This window comes from Pan troglodytes, chromosome 12 (assembly GCF_028858775.2).
Source record: "Pan troglodytes isolate AG18354 chromosome 12, NHGRI_mPanTro3-v2.0_pri, whole genome shotgun sequence".
NCBI classification, from domain to species: Eukaryota; Metazoa; Chordata; class Mammalia; order Primates; family Hominidae; genus Pan; species Pan troglodytes.
In genome coordinates this window covers 119286102-119310387 of record NC_072410.2, presented here as the reverse complement: position 1 = coordinate 119310387, position 24286 = coordinate 119286102, and the positions used below count along the sequence as shown (strand labels likewise).

Here is a 24286-nt window from a genome sequence, read left to right as displayed (position 1 = left end):
CTCCGAGTCCCCTCCCCTCCGGGACCAAGCTTGAGTCCACCCCTCCGAGTCCCCTCGTGGACCAGGCTCTGACCTTGGGCTCCGTTTGAGCAAATCCTGCTGAGCCTGCTTGGGGAAACCCACCCTGACTCCTGACGTTTCCATTTAGGAATTTCTGTCCACAGGCCCCGCCCCTGCTCCGGGGCTGTCAGCTCCCACCCATCCCTGTACTCCAATTTGAGCCCCATCTCTCTCCTTTACTGCAAAACCTCACTGGAGTGGGCCCTTGAATAATGCCTCTTCACACCCTTAACAATGATTTCCTTTTTTTCTTTACCAAGCATCCCAACCTACCATTTCAGCCTGCTCAGGCTGCTGGGACAGAATACCACAGGCTCGGGGGCTTGAAACAACAGAAATCTATTTTCTCACAGTTCTGGAGGCTGCAAGTCTCAGGTCAAGGTTCCCGCTGGTTCCGTTTCTGGGGAGGCTCCTTCCTGGCTCGCAGAGGCTGGTGTGTGGCCTGTCCCGGGAGAGTGCCCCTGCAGGCAGGAGGGAGCACGAGCACTCTGGGGTCTCTCCTCATAGGGACACCCATCCCATCGGGTCAGGGCCTCCCCACCCTTATAACCTTAACCCCAGTACCTCCTTAGAGGCCCCTCTCCAAATAGCCACACCAGGGATTAGGGGTTTAACATGAATTTTGGGGGATCCATTCAGTTCATAAATGTGATCCCCGTAAATTTTCCTCTGGGTTTCAAAATGTTAGGTTAAAGCATGTTGTCTACCTAAAAGGAGCACACTACATATTATACGAATCTCAGATACACACACGGTGCCGTGTCACAGTGTTTCACAGAGCAGATGGGAGCTGCAGAGACTGGGGTGGGATCTGAACACCTCAGCTAAGCATGTGTCCACCTGGCCACTGGGGTTTCTGCTGGTCAGAGTCCCACAGCACCCATGCCCTTTACCTGCCCTCTTTGAAGGCAGACCTTTCGAATATTTTTTATCAAATAGTTATTAACAGGTATTACAACATGATTCAAAGATTAGGGTAACATATAAAAAGGCTAGGCACAGTGGCTCATGGCTCTAACCCCAGCGTGTTGGGAGGCCGAGGCTGGAGAATTGCTTGAGCCCAGAAGTTGAAGACCAGCCTGGACAACGTAGTGAGACCCCAGCTCTAACAAAAATAAAAATTAGCTGGGCATGGTGGCACACACTTGTAGTCCCAGCTACTCAGGAGGCTGAGGCTGGAGTATCACTTGAGCTCAGGAGGTGGAGGCTGCAGTAAGCTTTGACAGCACCACTGTACTCCAGCCTAGGTGACAGAGCAAGACCGTGTCTCAGAAGAAAAAAAAAAAAAAGATTAAAGAAAATCTTTTTGGCTGGGCACGCTGGCTCATGCCTGTAATCCCAGCACTTTGGGAGGCCAAGGCAGGCAGATCACCTGAGGTCAGAAGTTCGCGACTAGCTTGATCAACATGGAGAAACCCCATCTCTACTAAAAATACAAAATTAGCTGGGCGTGGTGGTGCATGCCTGTAATCCCAGCTACTCGGGAGGCTGAGGCAGGAGAATTGCTTGAACCCCGGAGGCGGAGGTTGCGGTGAGTTGAGATCGCACCATCGCACTCCAGCCTGGCCAACAAGAGCGAAACTCTGTCTTAAAACAGTTTGTTTTTTAAGATAGCATACAGGCTGGGCACAGTGGCTCACACCTGTAATCCCAGCACTTTGGGAGGCCGAGGCGGGTGGATCACATGAGCTCGGGAGTTGGAGACCAGCCTGGCCAACATGGTGAAACCCTGCCTCTACTAAAAATACAAAAAAAAGTAGCCGGGCGTGGTGTTGGGCACCTTGTAGTCCCAGCTACTCTGGAGGCCGAGGCAGGAGAATTGTTTGAACCCAGGACGCAGAGGTTGCACTGAGTCGAGATGGCACCACTGCACTCCAGCCCGAGCAACAAGAGCAAAACTCCATCTCAAAAAAATATATATAATATATATATAAAAGATAAAAAGATAGCATACAAAGACGCACACACCAGCAAGTCTCATTACCGCCCTGTTCCCACCCACAGCATCCTCTCCCCATTCCCAGTGTAATAGAGTAATACTTCACTGTTTGTGAATTTTTATTTATCCTCTTTGACACAAAAGGCAGCCTGCTGTAACATGAATCAGTACTTTCCTTTTTCCACTTAACAGCGCCCAGAGCGCCTTCTGGTCTGTGGGTACTTATGGGGTCTGTCACTCTAACGCTGTTTATTCCACGGCCGCTTCAGGTCCCAGTATTGTTTCCAGTTCTCTGATATTAAAAACCTGGTCATCTTTTATTTTTATGTGTGCAAGGTGTATCTACAGCATACAATCTGCAGAGTGGGGACTGGTGGATTAAACATCAAAGCATTTGTAATTCTGAGAGTGGGCCACACCTCTGTCTGGTGTTGAGTGGTGCCCATCTGCACTCAGCACCAACACAGCTGAGCACAAGTTTCCAGGCAGCCTCAGCAACATGTGCACTGTTGCTAATATCATACAGAGAAATGATGTCTTGGTGTTTTAATTTGCATTCTCTCGTGAGTGAAGCCAAGCATCTTTTCATTCCTAAAGGGCCAGGAGTATTTCTTTTTCTGTAAACAATTTGGCCAATCCATTCTTCTGAGTTGTTAGTTTTTTTTCAATTTCTAGTTCTTATATATTAGGGAAATTAGTCCTTTGTGATATGAGTTGCAACTTCTTTTCCTAGTTTGTTTTTGCTTATGGCTCTTCAAAACTTTTTTATTTATACGTAGTCTTCTTTCATGGTTGCTGGATGTTAAATCCTAGGTTAAAGACCCTTGTTTACTGTTGAGGTACTGCTTTTAATATACACGAATCTGTGCATATTTAGGTTTAGAGAACATCTCTGTCAGCTGTGGGCAGAGACAGCGGTCCACTTGCCCTGTTTCCCACTTCATTCATATTTGTCTTTGTCCAAAACCCTACCACCGTATACTGGCGGCTTCCCATATCACCAAAGAATCTTAATTTGAGGGCGTATTTTGATGAAAGTTGTTCTTTGACAAATACTTATGTCAACACAATATCAGAGTCACCTTGTGCCAATTCCTGTCTCTCAATGGGCAATTAAGAACCAAAGCTGCTTGAACGAGCTGGCCAGCATAGTCAACGCCTTCTGTGTGCCAGGAGACACAATGCAGGCAGATGCAGCCGACCCTCCCCATGTTACTCCTGAGTGTTTACGAACTGAGGAACCATGACCACCACGATCATTGCTACGTGTTTTGTTCTGATGACATCCTCTTACTGAGTTCTGAATGTCGGCTCATCACGTTAGTAAAAAAGGGGCTTTAGTTGAGTGACCTATTCCTTCTTGCTCCAGAACTACTAGAATATTAGAATTAGGAAAAAGACCAGAAATCCACCCCGAGGTCCTCCTTTTCAGACACAGCATCTGCGGCCCAGACTTGCTCAACTTGAAATGAACATCACCTGAATCAGGAGTGCAGCTTTCACTGGTTCCTATTTACAGTTACCCAAGCTGTCCACCAGCCAGGAGGGCTTTTTCTTTCTCGTTTTGTTTGACCTCCGGCTTCGTGCACTTTTGTGCCTGTCCTACAAGATGGCAGAGTGGCTACCTTCAGGCTTCAGCAATGGGGTGACACCGTGACGCTCCAGTACCGGCAGACACCAGGAGGGGAGTTCTGCACAAAGAACATTTCTTCAACGGCCTCTATTTGTGCGGCACGAACATCCTATTAAAGAAGCACCAGTTGAAAGCTTATATATTCCACAATATGTAGCACAATCTGATATGACAGTCACTCAAATATTTTGATTTGGAGCTGATGAAGATGCAATTATATATCATTGTTAAGTTTCTAAAGATATAAAAAATGCAGCTGATTTTTTTATTCTCAGTAATATATTTTCTTTTAATAAAAAAAAAAAATTGCCCCCTAAAAATTTAAGATTCCTCTTTAAAAGTGGTTGGACCTTTCCTTCTCTCCGGCTTCATGCACTTTCTGCTGTACTGACATCACTTTTGTTTTTTGTTTTGAGACAGAGTCTCACTCTATTGCCCAGGCTGGAGTGCAGTGGCACAATCTTGGCTCACTGCAACCTCTGCCGCCTGGGTTCAAGCAATTCTCCTGCCTCAGCCTCCCGAGTAGCTGGGATTACAGGCACCTGCCACCGCACCTGGGTAATTTTTGTATTTTTAGTAGAGATGGGGTTTTACCATCTTGGTCAGGCTGGTCTTGAACTCCTGACCTCGTGATCCACTTGCTTCAGCTTCCCAAAGTGCTGGGACTACAGGCGTGAGCCACTGCGCCCAGCCAACATCATTTGTGTTGTGAAAATCCCACAGACCGTAAAGTTTCTAAAGGCACAACTTTTTATCTATTTCCAATTCTGGTTCAATTTTTTTTTTTTTAAATCACAGATTCTCAGAAGACAGAGGCAGCAGCAGGAGCATGCTTTTTGAATCTTCTCAAATCCCCACCTAAAAACAGAACTACTAAACAGCAAAACCAAAAAACTTATGGACATTTGTAACAGAATGAGGTGACAAATGTTGACAAGGATGTGGAGTGAACTGGAACTCTCCTGCCTGACTGGAGGGAATGTAAAGTGTAAAGTTCACACTTGGAAAAGTTTCACAGTTTCTTAAAAAGCACACACCTGCTGGCTGGGCTCACACTGTAATCCCAGCACTTTGGGAGGCCGAGGCAGGCGGATCACAAGGTCAGGAGATTGAGACCATCCTGACTAACACAGTGAAACCCCATCTCTACTAAAAATACAAAAAAATTAGCCGGGTGTAGTGGCGGGCACCTGTAGTCCCAGCTACTCGGGAGGCTGAGGCAGGAGAATGGTGTGAACCCGGGAGGCAGAGCTTGCAGTGAGCCAAGATCACGCCACTGCACTCCAGCCTGGGTGACAGAGTGAGGCTCCATCTCCAAAAAAAAAAAAAAAAGAAAGAAAGAGCACACACCTGCCATATGATCAAGCATTCCATTCCAAGGCATTTACCCAAGAGAAACAGAAGACAAAGACGAGGATATAAATGTTCACGGCAGCTTTATTTGCTTTATTTTTATTTAGAAATTGGAAATAATCGAAATATAGGTCAACAGGTAAATAAATAAACTGTGGTATATCCATGCAATACAAAATGTGGATTATTGATGTACACAAAATGGGTGAATGCCAAAATAATTATGCTGAGTAGAAGAAGCACCTCCCCCCACAGTACTTGCTCTGCGATTCCACTCAGATAAAATTCTAGAATATATAAATTAACCTTTAGTGAGAGAGAGCAGACCAGTGGTTGCCTGAACATGGAGGACACGAGGGACGGTTTAGACCGGGGTGTGAAACTGCTGTTGGTGGTGATGGACATGTTCTGGCGACAGCTTCACAGGCAAATGCATCGGTCACTTCACCTATGTGCAGTTCATTACCTGTCAGTTACACCTCAACAGAGCTATTTTAAAAAGCAAGGTGGGGCTGGCTTTGGTGGCTCACACCTGTAATCCCAGCACTTTGGGAGGCTAAGGAAGGAGGATGGCTTGAGGCCAGGAGTTTAAGACCAGCCTGGGCAACACAGTGAGACACCGTTCCTATTTTAAATAACGAAACAAAACAAAAGTGGTACAATAACAACTTTTAAAACTCAAAAAGAAACAAAGAAAGAGATAAAAGAGATTCAAGAGACAGTGGCAAACACTGAGAACAGCCAATTTAGATTTCAACATACAGATAACAGGGATCCCCACAGAAAAAAGCCAAAGCAAGAAAAATGTAACACTAAACTCCAGTTCAAGCAAATCTTAAAATAACAGATGTGAAGTACACACAGAAAGAGCACACCATACACTTGCAAATATGGACCAGGACAACCAATACCAACACATGACACATTCGAATAAAACGGCCGACTTGACTGAAAAAGGAAAAAATCCTTTGGGCATCTAAGGAAAAACAGCATATGACTGTCAGGGGAAGAAAACAAGATTCATCAGGCTTTTCATGCATCACTTTATGCTGGAAGAAAACAGAATAAAACAAGATACTCAAAGAAAATCTGGGCCAAGAATTTCGTATCCAGCAAAACTGAATTCAACATCAGAAACTCAAGGAATACTGTCCCCAAGATGACACTGACTATAGACTGGTTATGAGACCTGAACACATAGAAATGAGTCAATGGTGGTAAAAAGGAGCGATTTTTCTGACAATGTAGACACAGTGCTGTTTTCATCATCACAATTAATGCTATGCTATTAGTATTTTTTTAAAATGCTAAATGCTAAAGAGGAATAAAACAAGTGAGTGATTACGGGATGGATATTCCATGCCATCGTCCTGTGTCTTGAGAAGCAGGATTCCGAGTGCAGGAGACACAGACATCATATAGAGGAGGCTATGTAAAGTCCCCAGGACCCTGAATTTGTATTGGGAATATCAATATAGGCTCAGAAAATATTCTTCCTTTAAATATGTGTGTGCAATGTTTGTATTTTTTTAAAGCTCTGTCCAAAAATCTAGAAACAATGACCAACCCAATAGCAATGAGCATCCTAAACTGGATCTGAAATACCATCTCTACCAGAGACTCTGGGAAAAATAATGGATTCCAAGTGTTAAACGGAATTAAGTTTGGCCTAAAACTGCCTCTGTACATAGTGACTTATAACCTCACTTAATGTATAAGCAAACTGGGACCTGACTTGAGAGTACACTTCTGTAACAAGCAGCAGAGTCTCACCAATCACATGCTGAAGGCTCCCAAAACATGCCTATGTGAGGTGGAGGCTGACCTGCAGTCAGTCTGGCCCTGTACGTGTGTCTTTCCCTTCCTGTGGCTATAAATAAATACAGCCTGCACACAATGCACAGGAGAACGTTCTGAACCACTTTTGGTCCTGCGTGCTACCCAGCTGAAGAAACTATTTTCTGCTCAATTAAACTGCTAACTTGTCTAAAGTTTTTCTTTTAAGACAGGTTTGGAGCAGAAGCTGTATAAATTGGGCCTAGAGCATCTTGACATGCCAGGCTGCAGGGAGCTATCAATGACTGTGCGTGTGGTCTGTGCACACATGTATGCACACGTGTGCACACTTATCAAAAGAAAGCAAGAGCCAAGCTGAAGAGGCTCCCTCTCACTGACCGAATAAGCTAGTCTGAGCTAAATAAAGATAAAAATCACAACGGATTGAAACCCACCAAGTATGCTTAACTCCACAAATTCTTTTTTTTTTTTTTAAGACAAGGACTTGCTGTCGCCCAGGCTGGAATGTGGTGGCATGGTCACAGCTCACGCATCCTCGACCTCCTGGGCCCAAGCGACCCTCCCATCTCAGCCTCCAGAATAGCTGGGACAACAGGCAGGCACTACCACACCCACCTGATTTTATTTTAATTTTCTGTAGAGACAGGGTGTCGCTATGTTGCCCAGACTAGTCTCAAACTCCTGGGTTCACGTGATCCTCCAGCCTCAGCCTCCCAAAGTGCTGGGATTACAGGCATAAGACACCATGCCCAGCCCATGAATTCTTGTATATATGTAAAAACCCTTCACCACTCACCTTCCTTGACAGACAACTAATGCATTATCTTAAAAACTTAGTGTACAAGAGCAAAGAATCAAGCATTTATCCTGCCCTTCCTATATGAACTGTACCACTGGGTAACCAGATAAGTATAAAAAAGAAAACACTTTCTTAGAAAACCATTCCAGCTAATAAAGGCAAGCAAAATGACAGAATGAGAATACCACCATTTTGCAACCCCAAATAATTAATGGATCTTGGCACTGAGCATCAGCTGCTGTCAACATGGTACTTTCCTGAGGAAAGCTCCTAACCGCCTGTTCTCCTGCCAAAGGGATCAAATTTGAGGCTCATCAAGCCTCTGGACCCAGCTGCCAACGTGCAGGCAACATAGAGGGCCATGCTGAACTACACCATGACCACATGGTCAGCAAAATCTACACCGTGGGAAGCCATGGGACAAACAGCCCAGGCTCTTCAACAGATAAACGGCAGGGAAAACAGCGAGGCAGACGAGACTGCAAATGGACACTGAAGTAGATTAAAAAATAAACAAAAAAAAAGCAGACAAGACTAAACTGCCATCAAAAAACCAAGAAAGTCATTTCTGTAAAAGTCAGGATTACTTGTTGGGGCAAGGAGGGGGAGAAGAAGGGGGCTGCGGCTGGAGGGGCACTTGGAGAGCCTCCTGGGGTATGTGGCAACATACTATTTCTTCACCAGGTGGTGGACACAAAGGTTATTCACCTTACAATCATAATCATTCAATAAGCTATACATTTGTTTTGTGTCACTTCCTGTATGTTTTTATAATAAAAAGGTTTAAAACTAAATAAATAATCATGTCAAACTTTTATTACTTTTTTTTTTTTGAGACAGAGTCTCACTCTGTTGCCCAGGATGGAGTGCAGTGGTGCAATCTTGGCTCACTGCAACCTCCGCCTCCTGGGTTCAAGTGATTCTTGTGCCTCAGCCTCCCAAGTAGCTGGGACTACAAGCCCGTGCCACCACACCTGGATAATTTTTGTAATTTTAGTAGAGACAGGGTTTCGTCATGTTGGCCATGCTGGTCTCAAACTCCTGACCTCAAGTGATCTGCCCGCCTTGGCCTCCCAAAGTGCTAGGATTACAGAAGTGAGCCACTGTGCCCAGCCGGTGTCTTTCTTTTCTTTTTTTTTTTAATTTGCACAGTTTTTAACGAAAGAGCCAAATAAATTTTTGAAAGTTTATTTATGCATCTTGGTCTTTACGAGTCGCAGCTGTTCCTAGAGAATGGCCTAGCAGCCAGGGTCGCCGCAGGCAGGCTTTGCCCTATACTAAGTGCCCAGCAAGCAGGCACATGGGGCTGAGACCCAGCACACATCCTGCCCACTGAGCTGTCCGCCCAGGCCCTGGGCAGCATGTTCCTTTAATGTACCCATGGGCACAAGTCACCTATACAAGCAGGAGACTCAAACCTGTCAACTGGACGGTAAATGGATGCTTTCAGAACACTTCCAGACTTCTGAGTTGCATCTTTTAACCAATGGTTTTTTGATTTCTTATCAAAATATAAGCCACAGCATTTTAGGCCATTTGCCTTGCTTGCCTGCAATAAAACAAGCAAGGACAGTATTGAACCCAGTAAACATAATGCGGCAATCTCACATAATTCTCCAATCTCAAAGGTGTTCAATTTATTATATACTTAACCATTTTTTATAAACACATGTCACAGAAGGCCACTGTGCCTGATTCCGTGTGAAAGACGCATCTGCCCATCACTGCAATGGTCCTACCTGCAGGCTATTTTCCACACCAGTAAGTACAGGCAGCAAGACAGCCACTGGCTCAAGTTCTCCCAAGGACTAAAGTCACATGGCTCAGTCTTCCGATTGTTTAGCTCCTTCTCTGGCTAATCTGTCAGCTTCTTCATTGCCTATAAATCCCGAATGACCAGGAACATGCATCTGTTAAAGATAGATGTTTTCCTTTTATTTTTACTCATCTTTACATAAGCAACACATGACTATATTCTCATCATGAAAAACCATTCAGAACAGACTGCGTAGCATAAGCTCAACTTCAACGCTCCTCTCCCCAGACATGATCCTCAACAGCACGCTGTCGATTCTTCATGCGTTTATGCAATGGATGTTATTTACGAACATTCCATTTTGTTTTTCCACAAATTGGATTTTACCGTTCATATTGCTATTTCCTCCCCACTTATCAATGGGACTTGATAAGCTTTCCAGGCAAAACACATGTATGTACAGATGGGTGGACGGATATGTATGCAACACACACACACGCTTCCCTTGCAGTGCTGTCAGAAATAATGTACTTATTTAACCACTGTTTACATTTATGTTGCCAAAGCAAATTTACACATCAGGCTACCAAACTATTATCAGTGGTTCTAGGAAGGCAGAACAAGGCAGGGTTGAGACAGTGGTTGCAGTTTAATTTGTTTTGTATTGCTTGAAAAAAACTTTTTAATAAACATGATCTATGATTTTAAAAAGTGCTTCCATCTTGGAATAAAAGTTCTATTACCAAGGCTTTAATCATACAACCTTACTATTGTTTGAAACAAAATACACTGATAGTTTTATTTAACATTATGATGCATTCCAAAGAAATGAACAGGGTGACATACAGCTGTCATTGTAATGCCATGTGCCCAGGTTGGGTGTTACTTCGTGTTCTTAACAAAATATAAGGATTGTAGAACATCCCTCAAACCACACTGCCTGTGTATTCTATGCCTAGTGACACTCTCACTAGAATTGTATTACTTGTGGTTGCAGCGAGCCGAGATTGCACCACTGCACTCCAGCCTGGGCAACAGTGCGAGACTCCGTCTCAAAACAATAAATAAAAGTTTGACATGATTATTGATTTAGTTGTAAACCTTTTTGTCATAAAACAAAAACATATAGGAAGTGACACAAAACAAATGTAATCCCAGCACTTTGAGAGGCCAAGGCAGGTGGAATGTTTGAGGTCAAGAGTTCAAGACCAGCCTGGGTAACATGACAAAACTCCATCGCTACTAAAAATACAAAAATTAGCCAGGCGTGGTGGCATATGCCTGTAATCCCAGATACTTGGGAGGCTGAGGCACGAGAACCACTTGAACCCAGAAGGCAGAGGTTGCAATGAGATCACGCCATAGCCTGGGGTGACAGAGTGAGACCTGTCTCAAAAACCAAACCAAAAAACTGTATTACTTGTATGATAAGGAAAAGAATCAAACGTGTGTATGTGGGTGGGTTTGTTTTGTTTTTCTGAGACAGGGTCTCGCTCTGTCGCCCAGGCTAGAGTACAGTGGTACGATCTTGGCTCGCTCTGTCGCCCAGGCTAGAGTGCAGTGGTACGATCTTGGCTCGCTCTGTCGCCCAGGCTAGAGTGCAGTGGTACGATCTTGGCTCGCTCTGTCGCCCAGGCTAGAGTGCAGTGGTACGATCTTGGCTCGCTCTGTCGCCCAGGCTAGAGTGCAGTGGTACGATCTTGGCTCGCTCTGTCGCCCAGGCTAGAGTGCAGTGGTACGATCTTGGCTCGCTCTGTCGCCCAGGCTAGAGTGCAGTGGTACGATCTTGGCTCGCTCTGTCGCCCAGGCTAGAGTGCAGTGGTACGATCTTGGCTCGCTCTGTCGCCCAGGCTAGAGTGCAGTGGTACGATCTTGGCTCGCTCTGTCGCCCAGGCTAGAGTGCAGTGGTACGATCTTGGCTCGCTCTGTCGCCCAGGCTAGAGTGCAGTGGTACGATCTTGGCTCGCTCTGTCGCCCAGGCTAGAGTGCAGTGGTACGATCTTGGCTCGCTCTGTCGCCCAGGCTAGAGTGCAGTGGTACGATCTTGGCTCGCTCTGTCGCCCAGGCTAGAGTGCAGTGGTACGATCTTGGCTCGCTCTGTCGCCCAGGCTAGAGTGCAGTGGTACGATCTTGGCTCGCTCTGTCGCCCAGGCTAGAGTGCAGTGGTACGATCTTGGCTCGCTCTGTCGCCCAGGCTAGAGTGCAGTGGTACGATCTTGGCTCGCTCTGTCGCCCAGGCTAGAGTGCAGTGGTACGATCTTGGCTCGCTCTGTCGCCCAGGCTAGAGTGCAGTGGTACGATCTTGGCTCGCTCTGTCGCCCAGGCTAGAGTGCAGTGGTACGATCTTGGCTCGCTCTGTCGCCCAGGCTAGAGTGCAGTGGTACGATCTTGGCTCGCTCTGTCGCCCAGGCTAGAGTGCAGTGGTACGATCTTGGCTCACTGCAACCTCGACCTCCCCAGCTCAAGTCATCCTCCCACCTCAGTGTCCTGAGTAACTAGACTACAGGCATGCGCCACTACACCTGGCTAATTTTTAATTTTTTCGAGAAACAGAGTCTCCCCATGTTATCCAGGCTGGTCTCGAACTTCTTGGCTTAAGTAGTCAGGCCATTTGGGCCTCCTAAAGTGCTGGGTTACAGATGTGAACCACTGAGCCCAGGCTCACATATTTTTTTTTTTGAGACGGGGTCTTGGAGTCTCATATCGTTGCTCAGGCTGGAGTGCAGTGGCGCGATCTCAGCTCACTGCAACTTCCGCCTCCTGGGTTCAAGTGATTCTCCTGCCTCAGCCTCCTGAGTAGCTGGGACTACAGGCACACACCACCATGCCCGGCTAATTTTTGTATTTTTTAATAAAGATGGGGTTTCACCATACTGGCCAGGCTGGTCTTGAACTCCTGACCTCATGATCCGCCCACCTCAGCCTCCCAAAGTGCTGGGATTACAGGCGTGAGCCACTACGCCCAGCCTCAAATACGTTGTAATATACATTATGATATTAATATCATGGAAATTGTTATGTCATTAAACCACTTACATAAACCATTAATCTCTAGTAAACTTAGCTTATTTGGTCATAATGGCCATAGGACATGAACATTTAAGATACTCACCCACTGAATGTCCATCCCCTGGGTAAGCCTCTCCAGTGCCACAAAGTCCTCTTTGTTGATCACCTCTTTCCCTGCACTTGTCTTCCACCCATTTTTCTTCCAACCTTGAACCCAGTTAGTTATACCTACAAAAATGCACGATCACTGGTGAGTCAATCTTGAGTGTCCTGCCTTTTTCACCTCCTTAGTCTTACCTCTTATAATTGATCCCACTTGTATTCTGAGTCACCATCCTTGACTCTTCACTTCCTTAGCTGGCCTTAGTTGCTTTGGCCTTTGGCACAGCCTGAAATGCCCTCCTCTCTTCCCTTTCCCCTAACTTGTATTCTACCTACAGCTGTCAGCTTAAGATGTCATTTCTCCCAGGAGCCTTCCCCAGCCTCGTAAGCATCCCCTACATGCTCCTATTCAGGGCATTTCCCAAAGAAGCAGTCAACACGCCATCTTAAGTGACTTATACACACACAGACTAGAAGTAACACTAGAGCAGAGACACTTCCACTTCTGACTGCATCGCCGGTGCCTGGCAAAGAAATAAGCATGTGGAAAACATCAGAGCAGCAGAAGGGAGACTCCAAAATCCTCACTCTTTGCTCGGTACCTGACAAACCAATGTCATCCCCCCGTTCCCATATGGGTCCTGCCCTGTTACAACACCTCCTACCAATTTCCCTTCACAGTTACTGGAAAAACAGAAGAAATCAAATGTGAAAGCTTACCATTTATCGTAAACATACTGTCTGTATACAGAACCAGTTTATTGATGTTTTGAGTCTTTGCTTGTTCAATGGCTTTGCAGGCTGCCTTGAAAAGACAAGTCGATAGTCATGCTACAGAAAATGTTCAACTTTGACATTACTAAAGTTCAAAAGTACTTCGAAATTGAAACATCCCCTCTGTACTGATTATATTCTCTGTATGAAACACTACTATACATACAATTCTCCTGTGTAGACATCTATTTGAAATAAGTTTTTAGAATTTTTCTACAAAATTCCTATTTTTCAAAATTGTTACTAAACCCAAGTCTCTCTTCAAATATCTTATATGTATAGGTAGAAAAAAAAAGAATTAGTTTATTTGATAATTTCATACTCAATGCTCAAAAAAGAGAGGCTTAAACGTATCTGATAACTTACATGAATTTCCGCTCTTTGGTTTGTCTGCCGCCCAGGAAGTCTAATGCCTACATTTCTGTTTCAAAACAGTACAAAAGAAAATAAAAGCATAAAGTGAATTCTCAAAGTGATTCTTCTTAATGGATAACGATAAACTAGTGTGTATTCTTATTTGAAATATAAAAGCATCATATAAAAATCAAACTAACAGACTCCCAGCAGAGAGCAGCACACAGGTTTCCACACTTGGGCACCTTCTGACTCTCATGGGTTCCACTAGGGCAAAGGAAGTAAAAGCTGGTTCTCTGCGGACCCTGGGTTAGGCCCTATGGCTGCAGCAGAAAGAATCCCAGGAGAAAACTCGGGAAGAAGAATGGAGAGAGTGAGACTTCAGACTGAAACTACTAAAAACCTCCAGGAAGTAAAGGAGGAAAATGAAATCAAGGAACCAGCAAAACCCTTAGACAAGTTATTTAAAATTTGGGGTCACCAGGAGATCCAGAGTTTCCTAAAAGAATAATTTTTGGGCCAGGGGTGGTGGCTCACACCTGTGATCTCGGCACTTTGGGAGGACAAGGTGGAAGGATCGCATGAGCCCAGAAATTTGAGCCCAGCCTGGGCAACATAGTGAGACTTCATCTCTACTGAAAAAAGGACTCCTCTTGGGAGGCCGAGGCGGACGGATCATGAGGTCAGAAGATCGAGACCATCCTGGCTAACATGGTGAAACCCCGTCTCTACTAAAAATACAAAAAATTAGCTGGGCCTGGTGGCAGGTGCCTGTAGTCCCAGCTACTTGGGAGGGTGAGGAAGGAGAATGGTCTGAACCTGGGAAGTGGAGCTTGCAGTGAGCCGAGATCGCGCCACTGCACTCTAGCCTGGGCGATAGAGTGAGACTCCGTCTCAGGAAAAAAAAAAAAGACTCCTCCCCAGGGCAAGAAAGAAACACCAAAGCCAGGTGCGGTGGCTCACACCCATAATCCCAACACTTTGGGAGGCCAAAGTGGGAGGATCGCTTGAGCCCAGAAGGTGAAGGCTGCAGTGAGCTGTGTTTGTGCCACTGCACTCCATCCTGGGCAACAGTGTGAGACCGTGTCTTAAAAAAAAAAAAAAAAAAAGGCAAAGGAAGTAAAGCTGAGGTACCTGACGTTCTGAAAAGCAATGCCGCTTAGCCCCAACACGAGCCAAAGCTGCTCCTCTGCCACCCCCGCCAGAGCTACTTATCTGCAGGTTTTCCCAATAATCAAACAATGAGCAGATCCCGCCTCATCTTTTCACAAGTTGTGGAACATGATTCAGTCAAACTCAGCTTCGTTTGTTAACTTACAAAGGATGGCCCGGCCCCCAGTAAACGCCGATTCCTGCTCGCGGCCTTCTACGCCCATTACTGGAGCAGCAGCCATCAGTGTAGACCACGACGAAGTCTCCTGTGGGAAAAGGAAGTACATGCTGCTGGGCTGACCTTACTAAAAACTGAAATTCACCTCAAAAATCCACCAGGTCGACTTAGCATTTTAAACCGAGAGGGTATTTCACAACGCTGCAGACACTTTCTCTCTAGGAAAACGTGCTCCATTCCTTACAAGGGGGCACCTAACATTTATGCTTGGAATCCACTTACATTCTGATCTTGCAGGCCAGGCAAGTTCGGGGTGAAGGCAATCACCTTGTAAAACTAGAGCCTGCTGCAGTAAAAACTACTGTTCACATCCCACACTGCGGGTTCAGAGGACAATGGCGCTGTCTCCACGGCAGGGTCACCTTCACTCCCAGGGAGCCGTCCTCCAGAGATGAGCAGCGCCTCAGCATGACGGTGACCCTGCCTGCCCGAGGGCCCAGTCTCCTGACCAGTGCTGGTCTAATTTCTTCCCTGGCATATTTGCTGCCAGTTAAGTGTGGTTCCCGCCTTTGCTTCTTTCCCTCTAGATAGAGGGTATGATTGACACACCAAGGCTGTAAAGAACAAGGTAAAAAAGGACTGATGGGGGCACTCTCAGGCCACTGGTGACCAGGACACTTCAGTAGTGTGGTGGGATCAGAGGTCAGGTTGCAAAGTGTTAAAAGAGCTGGGCGAGAGGGCAAATAGAGGTGGTACCGCAGGGAGTGGAAGTACTTGTCCGAAGGACGGCAGACTGAGCTCAGCGGCGGCGAAGCGGCAGAGATGGGGACGTGCTCCTCACAGGAGCGGGGCTGAGAGCCAAGGGCAGTGTGGGTGTTGGGCAGGGCTCCTCCGTTCGGCTGGAACTTGACTGTATCAGCATGACTACAAGCTTCCCACCCAGCCATTGAACTGTCTCAGGAGCCAGCACCTGCTATCCGCCATGTTCCAGGCCACCAAGCCTCCAGCAATGGTCAGTGTCTGGAAACGGCTCATCTCCCTGCGACTCCACAAATCTTTGCTTCAATTCCTACTAGTAAATCACCAAATAAAGAATACTTGTTTGATCTTTTTTTACGTAACTGCAAAACATATCTATAAATAATACAGCTTGGCAAAACATTTTCTACTGGTTTCCCTTGAATTAAATTAGAACCTATAAATATGCTGATTTATATTTTTTAATGCTTATTTCTACTTTCTGCTCATATGTGTAAAAGACACAAAGGAGACTTCTATTCTGTGAGTCACTAAATACATACAACTGATTCCTGGAGTGAAAGGTAGCAGAAAAGTTCACTACTACCTTGCTTCTCAGGATAAAATAGAATCTCTTGTTTTCCAAAGATTGAATATGAAAGGTTAAAATGCTGGTGCTAATCAATTATAACAAGCAGCTGCGTGTGAGGTGTTTCTTATTTGAAAAAGCTGGAGTCTTCGCATTTCATCTTAACGTTAAGTACTGCATGCACAGGGAATACTGGTATTTCAAAAGATTACAGTTGTTCATTTACATGTAAGGGTTTTCCTAAGAACATCCAAAAGTTTAATTCTGCACCACTTGATTATAAATAATGGCCTTAGTGATTTCTAAATAATCTTTACACATAAGAATGAAGATGACAAACACCAGCTCAAACCCCCCCCATCAAGTGGGAAACACCTTTTACACATAACATTTTCCTGACTGTTGTATTAAAATCTGAAAACCCAAGGAAGATGTACCCATGTAGGAAAACGTGTCTCTGCTAACTGGAGGCGCCGGCTCCACGCTCGGCTTCATGTGCTTTGCATATGGCTCTGCGCTTTCATGTCCATCTCCATCCAGTGGCTCACGGAGTCGCTTGCTGGCTTTTGCCTCCGATTCCTGTCCATGTTGATTTTCATGCCCTGAAAGACAAGAGTCCACTCGTGAGCTGGAAACAATGAACATAACACGAAATGCTAGAGAATGAAGACATTCAGTAAATTATTTAGTATCATTAAATCAGACTTAAAAACACCCTCTGTATGTGGCCCTACAACGAGGGAAACGAGGGAATGACCCCCTCCCCACCATCTCCACCCCCTCCCCACCATCTCCACCCCCTCCACACCACCTCAACCCCCTCCACACCACCTCCACCCCCTCCCCTCCACACCACCTCCACCCCCTCCCCTCCACACCACCTCCACCCCCTCCACACCACCTCCACCCCCACCCCTCCACACCACCTCCACCCCCTCCCCACCACACCACCTCCACCCCCTCCACACCACCTCCACCCCCTCCACAGCATCTCAATCCCCTCCATACCATCTCTACCCCCTCCACACCATCTCAACCCCCTCCACACCATCTCAACCCCATCCACACCATCTCAACCCCATCCACACCATCTCAACCCCCTCCACACCATCTCTACCCCCTCCACACCATCTCTACCCTCTCCACACCATCTCTACCCTCTCCACACCATCTCTACCCCCTCCACACCATCTCAACCCCATCCACACCATCTCAACCCACTCCACACCACCTCAACCCCCTCCACACCACCTCAACCCATCCACACTATCTCAACCCCATCCATACCATCTCAGACTTACAAGGGAATGACCCCATCCACACCATCTCAGACTTCGATACTCTGAAATAATTCTAAATTTTTCAAGATAAGTTTGATAAAGACAATGTGAAGACAGTAGCAAGGCTTTTGTTGAAAGTAAAATCTGGTTGGCCGGGCGCGGTGGCTCATGCCTGTAATCCAAGCACTTTGGGAGGCTGAGGTAGGTGGATCACCTGAGGTTGGGAGTTCGAGACCAGCCTGACCAACATGGAGAAACCCTGTCTCTACTAAAAATACAAAATTAGCCGGAAGTGGTGGCGCATGCCTGTAATTCCAGCTACTTGGGAGGCTGAGGCAGGAGAATCGCTTGAACCCGGGAGGCAGACGTTGTGGTGAGCCAATATCGCGCCATCGCACTCCAGCCTGGGCAACAAGAGTGAAACTCCATTTCAAAGAAAAAAAAGAAAAAAAAAAAAGAAAGTAAAATGTGGTTTTGATGGAGATCATGATACCAAGGGTTCATGACCCTTTAGGAATCATGGACAGTTTGAAATCAAAGGGGCTCTTTCTCCAGGAAAAACATGGCCCAAAATTGTGTATATAACATCAGTGGTGTTGCTGGGCGCAGTGGTGTGTGCCTATAGTTCCAGCTACTCGGGAGGCTGACATACGAGTATCGCTTGAGCCCGGGTTTGAATCCAACCCGGCCAACATAGTGAGACCCCTTTGCTTAAAAATAGATAAATCTAAAAAAAGGTGAGTTGTGTCCATGGTTCAGCCCCTCCCTGCCTCAAATACAACTACATGGACACGAAGTTAAGAACCCCTAGGAGGGCTCAGAGGGTGCAGGTTCGTCTAGCTTGAATAAACAGATAATGGGACATATTAAGAAAGGAAAACAGGGCTCGGAAGCCGAGGCGGGCAGATCATTTGAGCTCAGGAGTTCAAGACCAGCCTGGTCAACATGGTGAAACCCCGTCTCTACTAAAAATACAAAAATTAGCCAGGCGTGGTGGTGGGCACCTGTAATCCCAGCTACTCAGGAGGCTGAGGCAGGAGAATGGCGTGAACCCAGGAGGTGGAGCTTGCAGTGAGCAGAGATCGCGCCACTGCACTCCAGCCTGGGCGACAGTGAGACTCTGTCTCAAAAAAAAAAAAAGGAAACAGAAACCAGAAACTAAAAGGAAGCAACTGGGTCCCTTCAGGGGCAGTACTCTTGCAGCTTTTCTTTTGCAACGAAGTTTTTCTTCTGCAACGAAGTTTTTCTTCAGGGGGAACTCAAGGTTAATCCCAAATAGATTTTTTTTTTTTTTTTTGAGACGGAGTCTTGCTCTGGGCCCAGGCTGGAGTACAGTGGCGCAATCGTGGCTCACTGCAACTTCCACCTCCCTGGTTCAAGCAGTTCTCTGCCGCAGCCTCCCAAGTAGCTGGGATTACAGGCACCCACCACCACGCCCGGCTAATTTTTTTGTATTTTTAGTAGAGATGGGGTTTCACCATCTTGGCCAGGCTGGTCTTGAACTCCTGACTTTGTGATCCACCGCCCTGACCTCCCACAGTGCTGGGATTACAGGCATGAGCCGCTGCGCCCGGCCCCAAAGAGATTCTTAATACCACCTCAGGGTTATCTGGGAAGGGCCCATATCTCACTCACTGGGTAATACTATGGCAGCTGAAGTAGAACAGCTAAATTAGACCAGGACTCAAAAAACCAGTTTCAATTTGTGCTATACCTTTTATCAGCTGCGAACTCCGTCAACTGAATTAAACCCTCTGGGCTTCTGTAAAACGAGGCCCTGGGCTAGATGATCTGAAACGACTTTTCCTTACACTATCATTTTATGGAGTGAAAATAAGGACACAGGAGCAACTACCTGCAAACTAACAACCCTAACCCAACACTACAGGATTCACCTCCAGCTCTCAACTCCTAAACCAGGGATGGAGAAATGGGGCACGAACATCACAGAACGCCTACTAGAAAGGAACAAGAAAATCTCCAGCCTAGTGGAGCTTCTCAACTCACACCTCTCGGAACCCTAAGGGCGCCGGGCAACACTTGACTGTGATCAGCACGACGTCAGCAACAGCTGGCGTTTCCGCTGCCACGTTTTGTTTTCACACACTCATCTCCAAAACGTTCCTCTGCGTACTCTACTGAAGTAAATGCAGACACTGTGGTCCAGGTTAAAGTGTCATTTTGTAGAACCTTAACACGGATATAAATACTGGTTTTACTTACTATAACAGAGATGGACACTTTACAGAACAGATAAGACTTGGAGGAAAAAACCACACTTGTCAGTTAAGTTTTACTTCACAAAATTGTGGTTTTTAAGTAAATTAACCTTAAATCAGCTTATATAAACCATAAGAACCAGTAAATAGCTCAATAATTCTAAAATAAGGATAAATGTAATGTTAAAAAACAAAAAACTGTAAAAGGGGCTAAGACTTTTTCTTTGATACAGATCTGAATCATTAAAGGCACTAAATCTCAATTTATAGACGTAAGTCACTGACTAGGAGGTCTCTAAAGTTTAAAGAAGTAGATTCAAAAGAACTAGCTTGCTTTAAGAGTCAGAGTACTTAATAAAAACAGAAACATACTTCTATTGGAAGACTTGAGATACAAATAAATTACTGATTGGTTAAAAACAAAAAATTTGTGAAAAGGAAAACTGAAAAGGAAAATTAAGAAAAGGAAGTATCAGGAACCCAGCAAAGAAGGAAAGAGCCATATTTTCACACCTGCTTTCTGTCTCAAACTGATTTTTCCATCTGGGTAGAAAAATGAACAGCTGTAACAGCGAGGAGGTGGCTCAGCATTACTGCCTCCATTCTCCCTTAACATCCCCGTAGTGGTATCGTATAGGCCAAGTGAACTATGGGAAGAATTTATAGTTTAAAGCAAGGATGACAGTGGTCCGTTCCCAAAACTAACCCCCAAGGAGATAAAGAGGGAGTACACACAAGTAACAATGTTATGTTGAAGACTTATAGGAGGAGCATCATGGCCTGACCAAGGACAGAGAAGTTTCACAATCCCCTTGGACCCTCGCTGCCATTCAGATGTCTGTGCTCATCGGTCTCCTCCTGATCTCACCTCCGCCTTTCTTTCCCCTTCCCTTAACATAAAAGAAGTCTCAAGTTCTATTAACTTAAGATGGTTCTTCAGGACACTAGTCCACCATCTTCTTGACTTGCTGGCTCTCAGAAAAAAGTCGCCTTCCTTGCCCCAACACCTTGTCTCTCAGCTTATTGGCTGTCATGCAGTAAGCAGTAAGAACTGTCACATCGATGAGCCTTTTTCACGTGTCCTCATTCTCAAACAGAATCTCCTTTAAAAGCTATTGAAGAGAGAGAGGGTGAAGCAGATGCACTGAGTGAGGGTCGACCCTGCTTTGCAAACTGACTCTTCAGGGCTCCATTCTGGACACAACCTCCCTCGCTCTGAATTGTGCTTTGTCCAGGATTGTTACGATGATTCGAAGGAGCAGTTGTTCAGGTTCAGGCATCTCAGTGGCCTCTAGAGAGGCTGTTCAAGATAAGGTAATTAAAACTATGCTCTGCTCAGTCTTAATTTGCTATAGTAAAAAGTTTGTAAGTAACATTCACGTAAGATCACCTCCTCAGTGTAGATCCAGAAATATTTTTAAAATCTTGTGCTCTAAAGTCGTCACCCTGCTCATCTGAGTCTGCATAATGGGCTTTAAACTTCCAATTATATTGGGAATTAATCTTATATTGGGCTTTAAACTTTGAATAACCATACTTTCTATAACACATAAAATTGGAAGAAATTGGACAGGCGTGGTGGCTCATGCCTGGAATCCTAACACTTTGGGAGGCCAAAGCAGGTGAATCATTTGAGGTCAGGTGTTTAAGACCAGCCTGGCCAATATGGTGAAATCCCATCTCTACTAAAAAAAATACAAAAATTAGCCGGGCGTGGTGGCACGCACCTGTAATCCCAGCTACTCCGGAAGCTGAAGCAGGAGAATCGCTTGAACGCAGGAGGCAGAGACTGCAGTGAGCCAAGATTGTGCCACTGCACTCCAGCCTGGGCAACAGAGACTCTGTCTCAAGGAAAAAAAAAAAAGAAGAAATTCAGATTGTGTGACTCTGTCCTCAATAAAAAGGCAACACCACAAAGGGGCATGCCATGGAAAGAACCACACTCATTCCTGTAAACTGTAGCCCATTCATTCCAATAACTATGTAAGTATTTTTTTTTTTTTTTTGACGAGTCTTGCCCTGTCACCCAGGCTGGAGTGCAGTGGTGCAATCTCGGCTCACTGCAGCCTCCACTTCTCGGGCTCAAGCAATTCTCCCACCTCAGCCTCCCGAGTAGCTGGGATTACAGGCGTGCGCCACCATGCCCAGCTAATTTTTGTATTTTAGTAGAGACGGAGTTTCATCATGTTGGCCAGGCTGGACAAGTATTTTTTTAAAAAAAGACAAGGAATTATGGCATAAAAGGCTGAATGGAACAGGAGAGCTGAGTCCTGGCTTATCCCTAATACTGTAAGTAATATGAACCACTATTTGTAACTGCTTTCAGTCTGTTCCCTAATTTGTAAAATGAAAACAATCACACGAGGTTCCCCACATGCCTAGAGGGTAGCTATATAGATCAAATGCCATCTGGCATATGAAAGTCTTTGAATAGGTTAAAATGTCACACTGATATGAGAGGTGACTACCTTCTGAAACTTCCGGGCTTGCAGATTTCCTGACAAAGGCCCAGGCCTCATCCTCTGTGGCAAACTTCTTAAATCTGGCAGCAGGAAACCGGTCCACCTGTGCTCTGCACTCATTCCTGGAAAAGATGTGCAATGTTATTTCCTTCTTCCTTCTCTAACTTATCCCCTTTTATATTGAGATTCTTAAGGTTGGAAATACAGTTGTCCCTTGGTATCTGAAGGAGACTGATTCCAGGAAGTCCTCCACCCCATCACAGATACCAACATCAGAGGATGCTTAAGTCCTTTGCATAAAATGGTGTATTTGCAAATAACCCACACACATCTTCTTGTATGCTTTAAATCATCTCTAGTTTATAATACCTGATACAATGTAAATAGTTGTATTGTCTTTTTATGCGTATTTTAAAACTGTATTCTATTTTAATTTTTTCCAAATATTTTTGATCTATGGTTAGCTGAAACTGAGGATGCAAACTGGATATAGAGGACCAATTTTTGCGTGAAAAGGGCAGAGTCGCACCTTATAGTTTTATCCTGCACGTCAGACTCTACACCTGTGTTCTACTGTATGCCAGCCAGCCAGCACACCAGCACCATAAGGCTTTCGTCAAACTCAAAGCATAACAAAATACTGCGGTCTTTGAAAAAAATATTAACCATTTCATTACAACAAAAAGGTCAACTTCTGAGATGCTTCTTCCTCAATACTGTAGCTGCCGTGCATGGGGAAACACAGGTAACGAACTTTGGTATCTTGTAGCGGGAAGAGTTCTGGTGGTACAGTCAGAACAGCTGGGCTCAAGTCCTTTCTCTGTCAGTTACATGCCCTGGGAACTTCCTGACCCCAAGAACTATACCTGAAAGAATAATCCCTCTCACCTCCAAGGGTTGTTACAAGGATCCAACTGCAAATACTGGCTTATTAGAATTTGCCTTTTTTAAAAGGGAAGATTAGGTACTGAGTTCCAATCCCAATTTAGCTGGTACGGAAAGTCTTCTGGTAACGGGGGTTCGTTCTGATTACGTGTCACTTTTTGTTGCACTTTAACTGCAACAAAGACGAAGGATTAAACACAGGGTTTATTAGGCCACCCCTAACCTTTACGCGACGTTTCTGATATTTCAAACAAGTCTTCGGTGCGGTCCAGTCCCCGGCCATGAGCCTCCTGGAACCCCGCCGGCCGAGCAGGAAAACGAGGCGGTCCCCCGACCACCCACAGCCACAGCGCGCGGCACAGACTCGGACCGCCAGGCTCCCGCCGCCGGGGTTAGCCGGGCTCCGGCCTCCCTCGACCCCGATGCCGGCAGGGAGGCGCCTCGGCGGGCGGGCCACTCACCAGGTCAGAAAGACCCCGGTCTTGCGGCCCCTCCTCACGGCATAGAACATCCCGAACCCGCGAGAGCCGCGGCGGCAGGGGAAGGCGGCCAAGGCGACTCTGTGGGCCAGGAACAGAAGCCAGCTCATCGCTCACTCCCGGCACCGGGAAGCATTTCGACTCCCGGCCCAGCGTGGGCGCGACCCGCCGGCGCTCAACACCGCACTTCCGTCACCGGCGCGGGAAGATGACGCACGTCTGGGCGGAGTCCTGATGAGGGCCGGGGCCTAGGGAGGGGCGGGGTCGTAGGGCGGAGCCCGGAGCGCGGCCCCTGATTAGCCCGAACTCGTCAACTTCCTGTCGGTACTTGAAGAAGCGGAACCAGGGCTGAGATCCCGAAGGCGAGCGAGGTCTGGGATGGGGCGGGGCCTATGGGAGCGGGGCTGAATCCCTGGGCCCGGCAGAGGAAGGTCGAGATGGACCATGTTGGGCCCCTTCTCTCCCCGTCCCCAGGCCGCAGTTCGGGGGCCACGCCCCGGCGTGCTCGGGTCACCGCGGGAAGCCCTTGAACCCCCTGGCGCCCGGCACCCACGTGCGGTAACCGCGGCTCCTCGAGAGCTCCAGGGATGCGGATCTACAGTAAGGGCTGTGGCCAGATGAATGAATGCACATTTTTTAGTGGGCAGAAAGATGTTAGAATTCATGAATTAGAATAAGCACAAAGGAGGGCGAGAGGGGAGGCCGTGGAAGCCGCATTCCTCCCCTTG

General features: G+C 46.2%; 1 protein-coding gene across 21 annotated transcripts in view; it reads right to left on the bottom strand.

Moving 5' to 3' along the window:
• The window catches only part of RNASEH1 (ribonuclease H1), a 28167-nt gene extending 4385 nt beyond the window's left edge, over positions 1–23782 (bottom strand). For 4 of the 21 annotated variants that reach the window (XR_008543023.2, XR_010149005.1, XR_010149007.1 and 1 more), the window contains exons 1-9: positions 23541–23782; positions 22201–22316; positions 16671–16835; positions 14895–14994; positions 13589–13643; positions 13169–13253; positions 12450–12574; positions 9321–9491; positions 334–521 (exon numbers count right to left, since the gene is read on the bottom strand). Coding sequence is in view for 6 of the 21 variants with exons in the window: in XM_054677412.2 (XP_054533387.1) it covers positions 3634–3741; positions 12450–12574; positions 13169–13253; positions 13589–13643; positions 14895–14994; positions 16671–16835; positions 21460–21573; positions 22201–22316; positions 23541–23668 (996 nt within the window). In the remaining 15 variants the exon portion in view is untranslated. 21 annotated transcript variants of the gene reach the window in all.
• Positions 23783–24286: the final 504 nt, after the last annotated feature.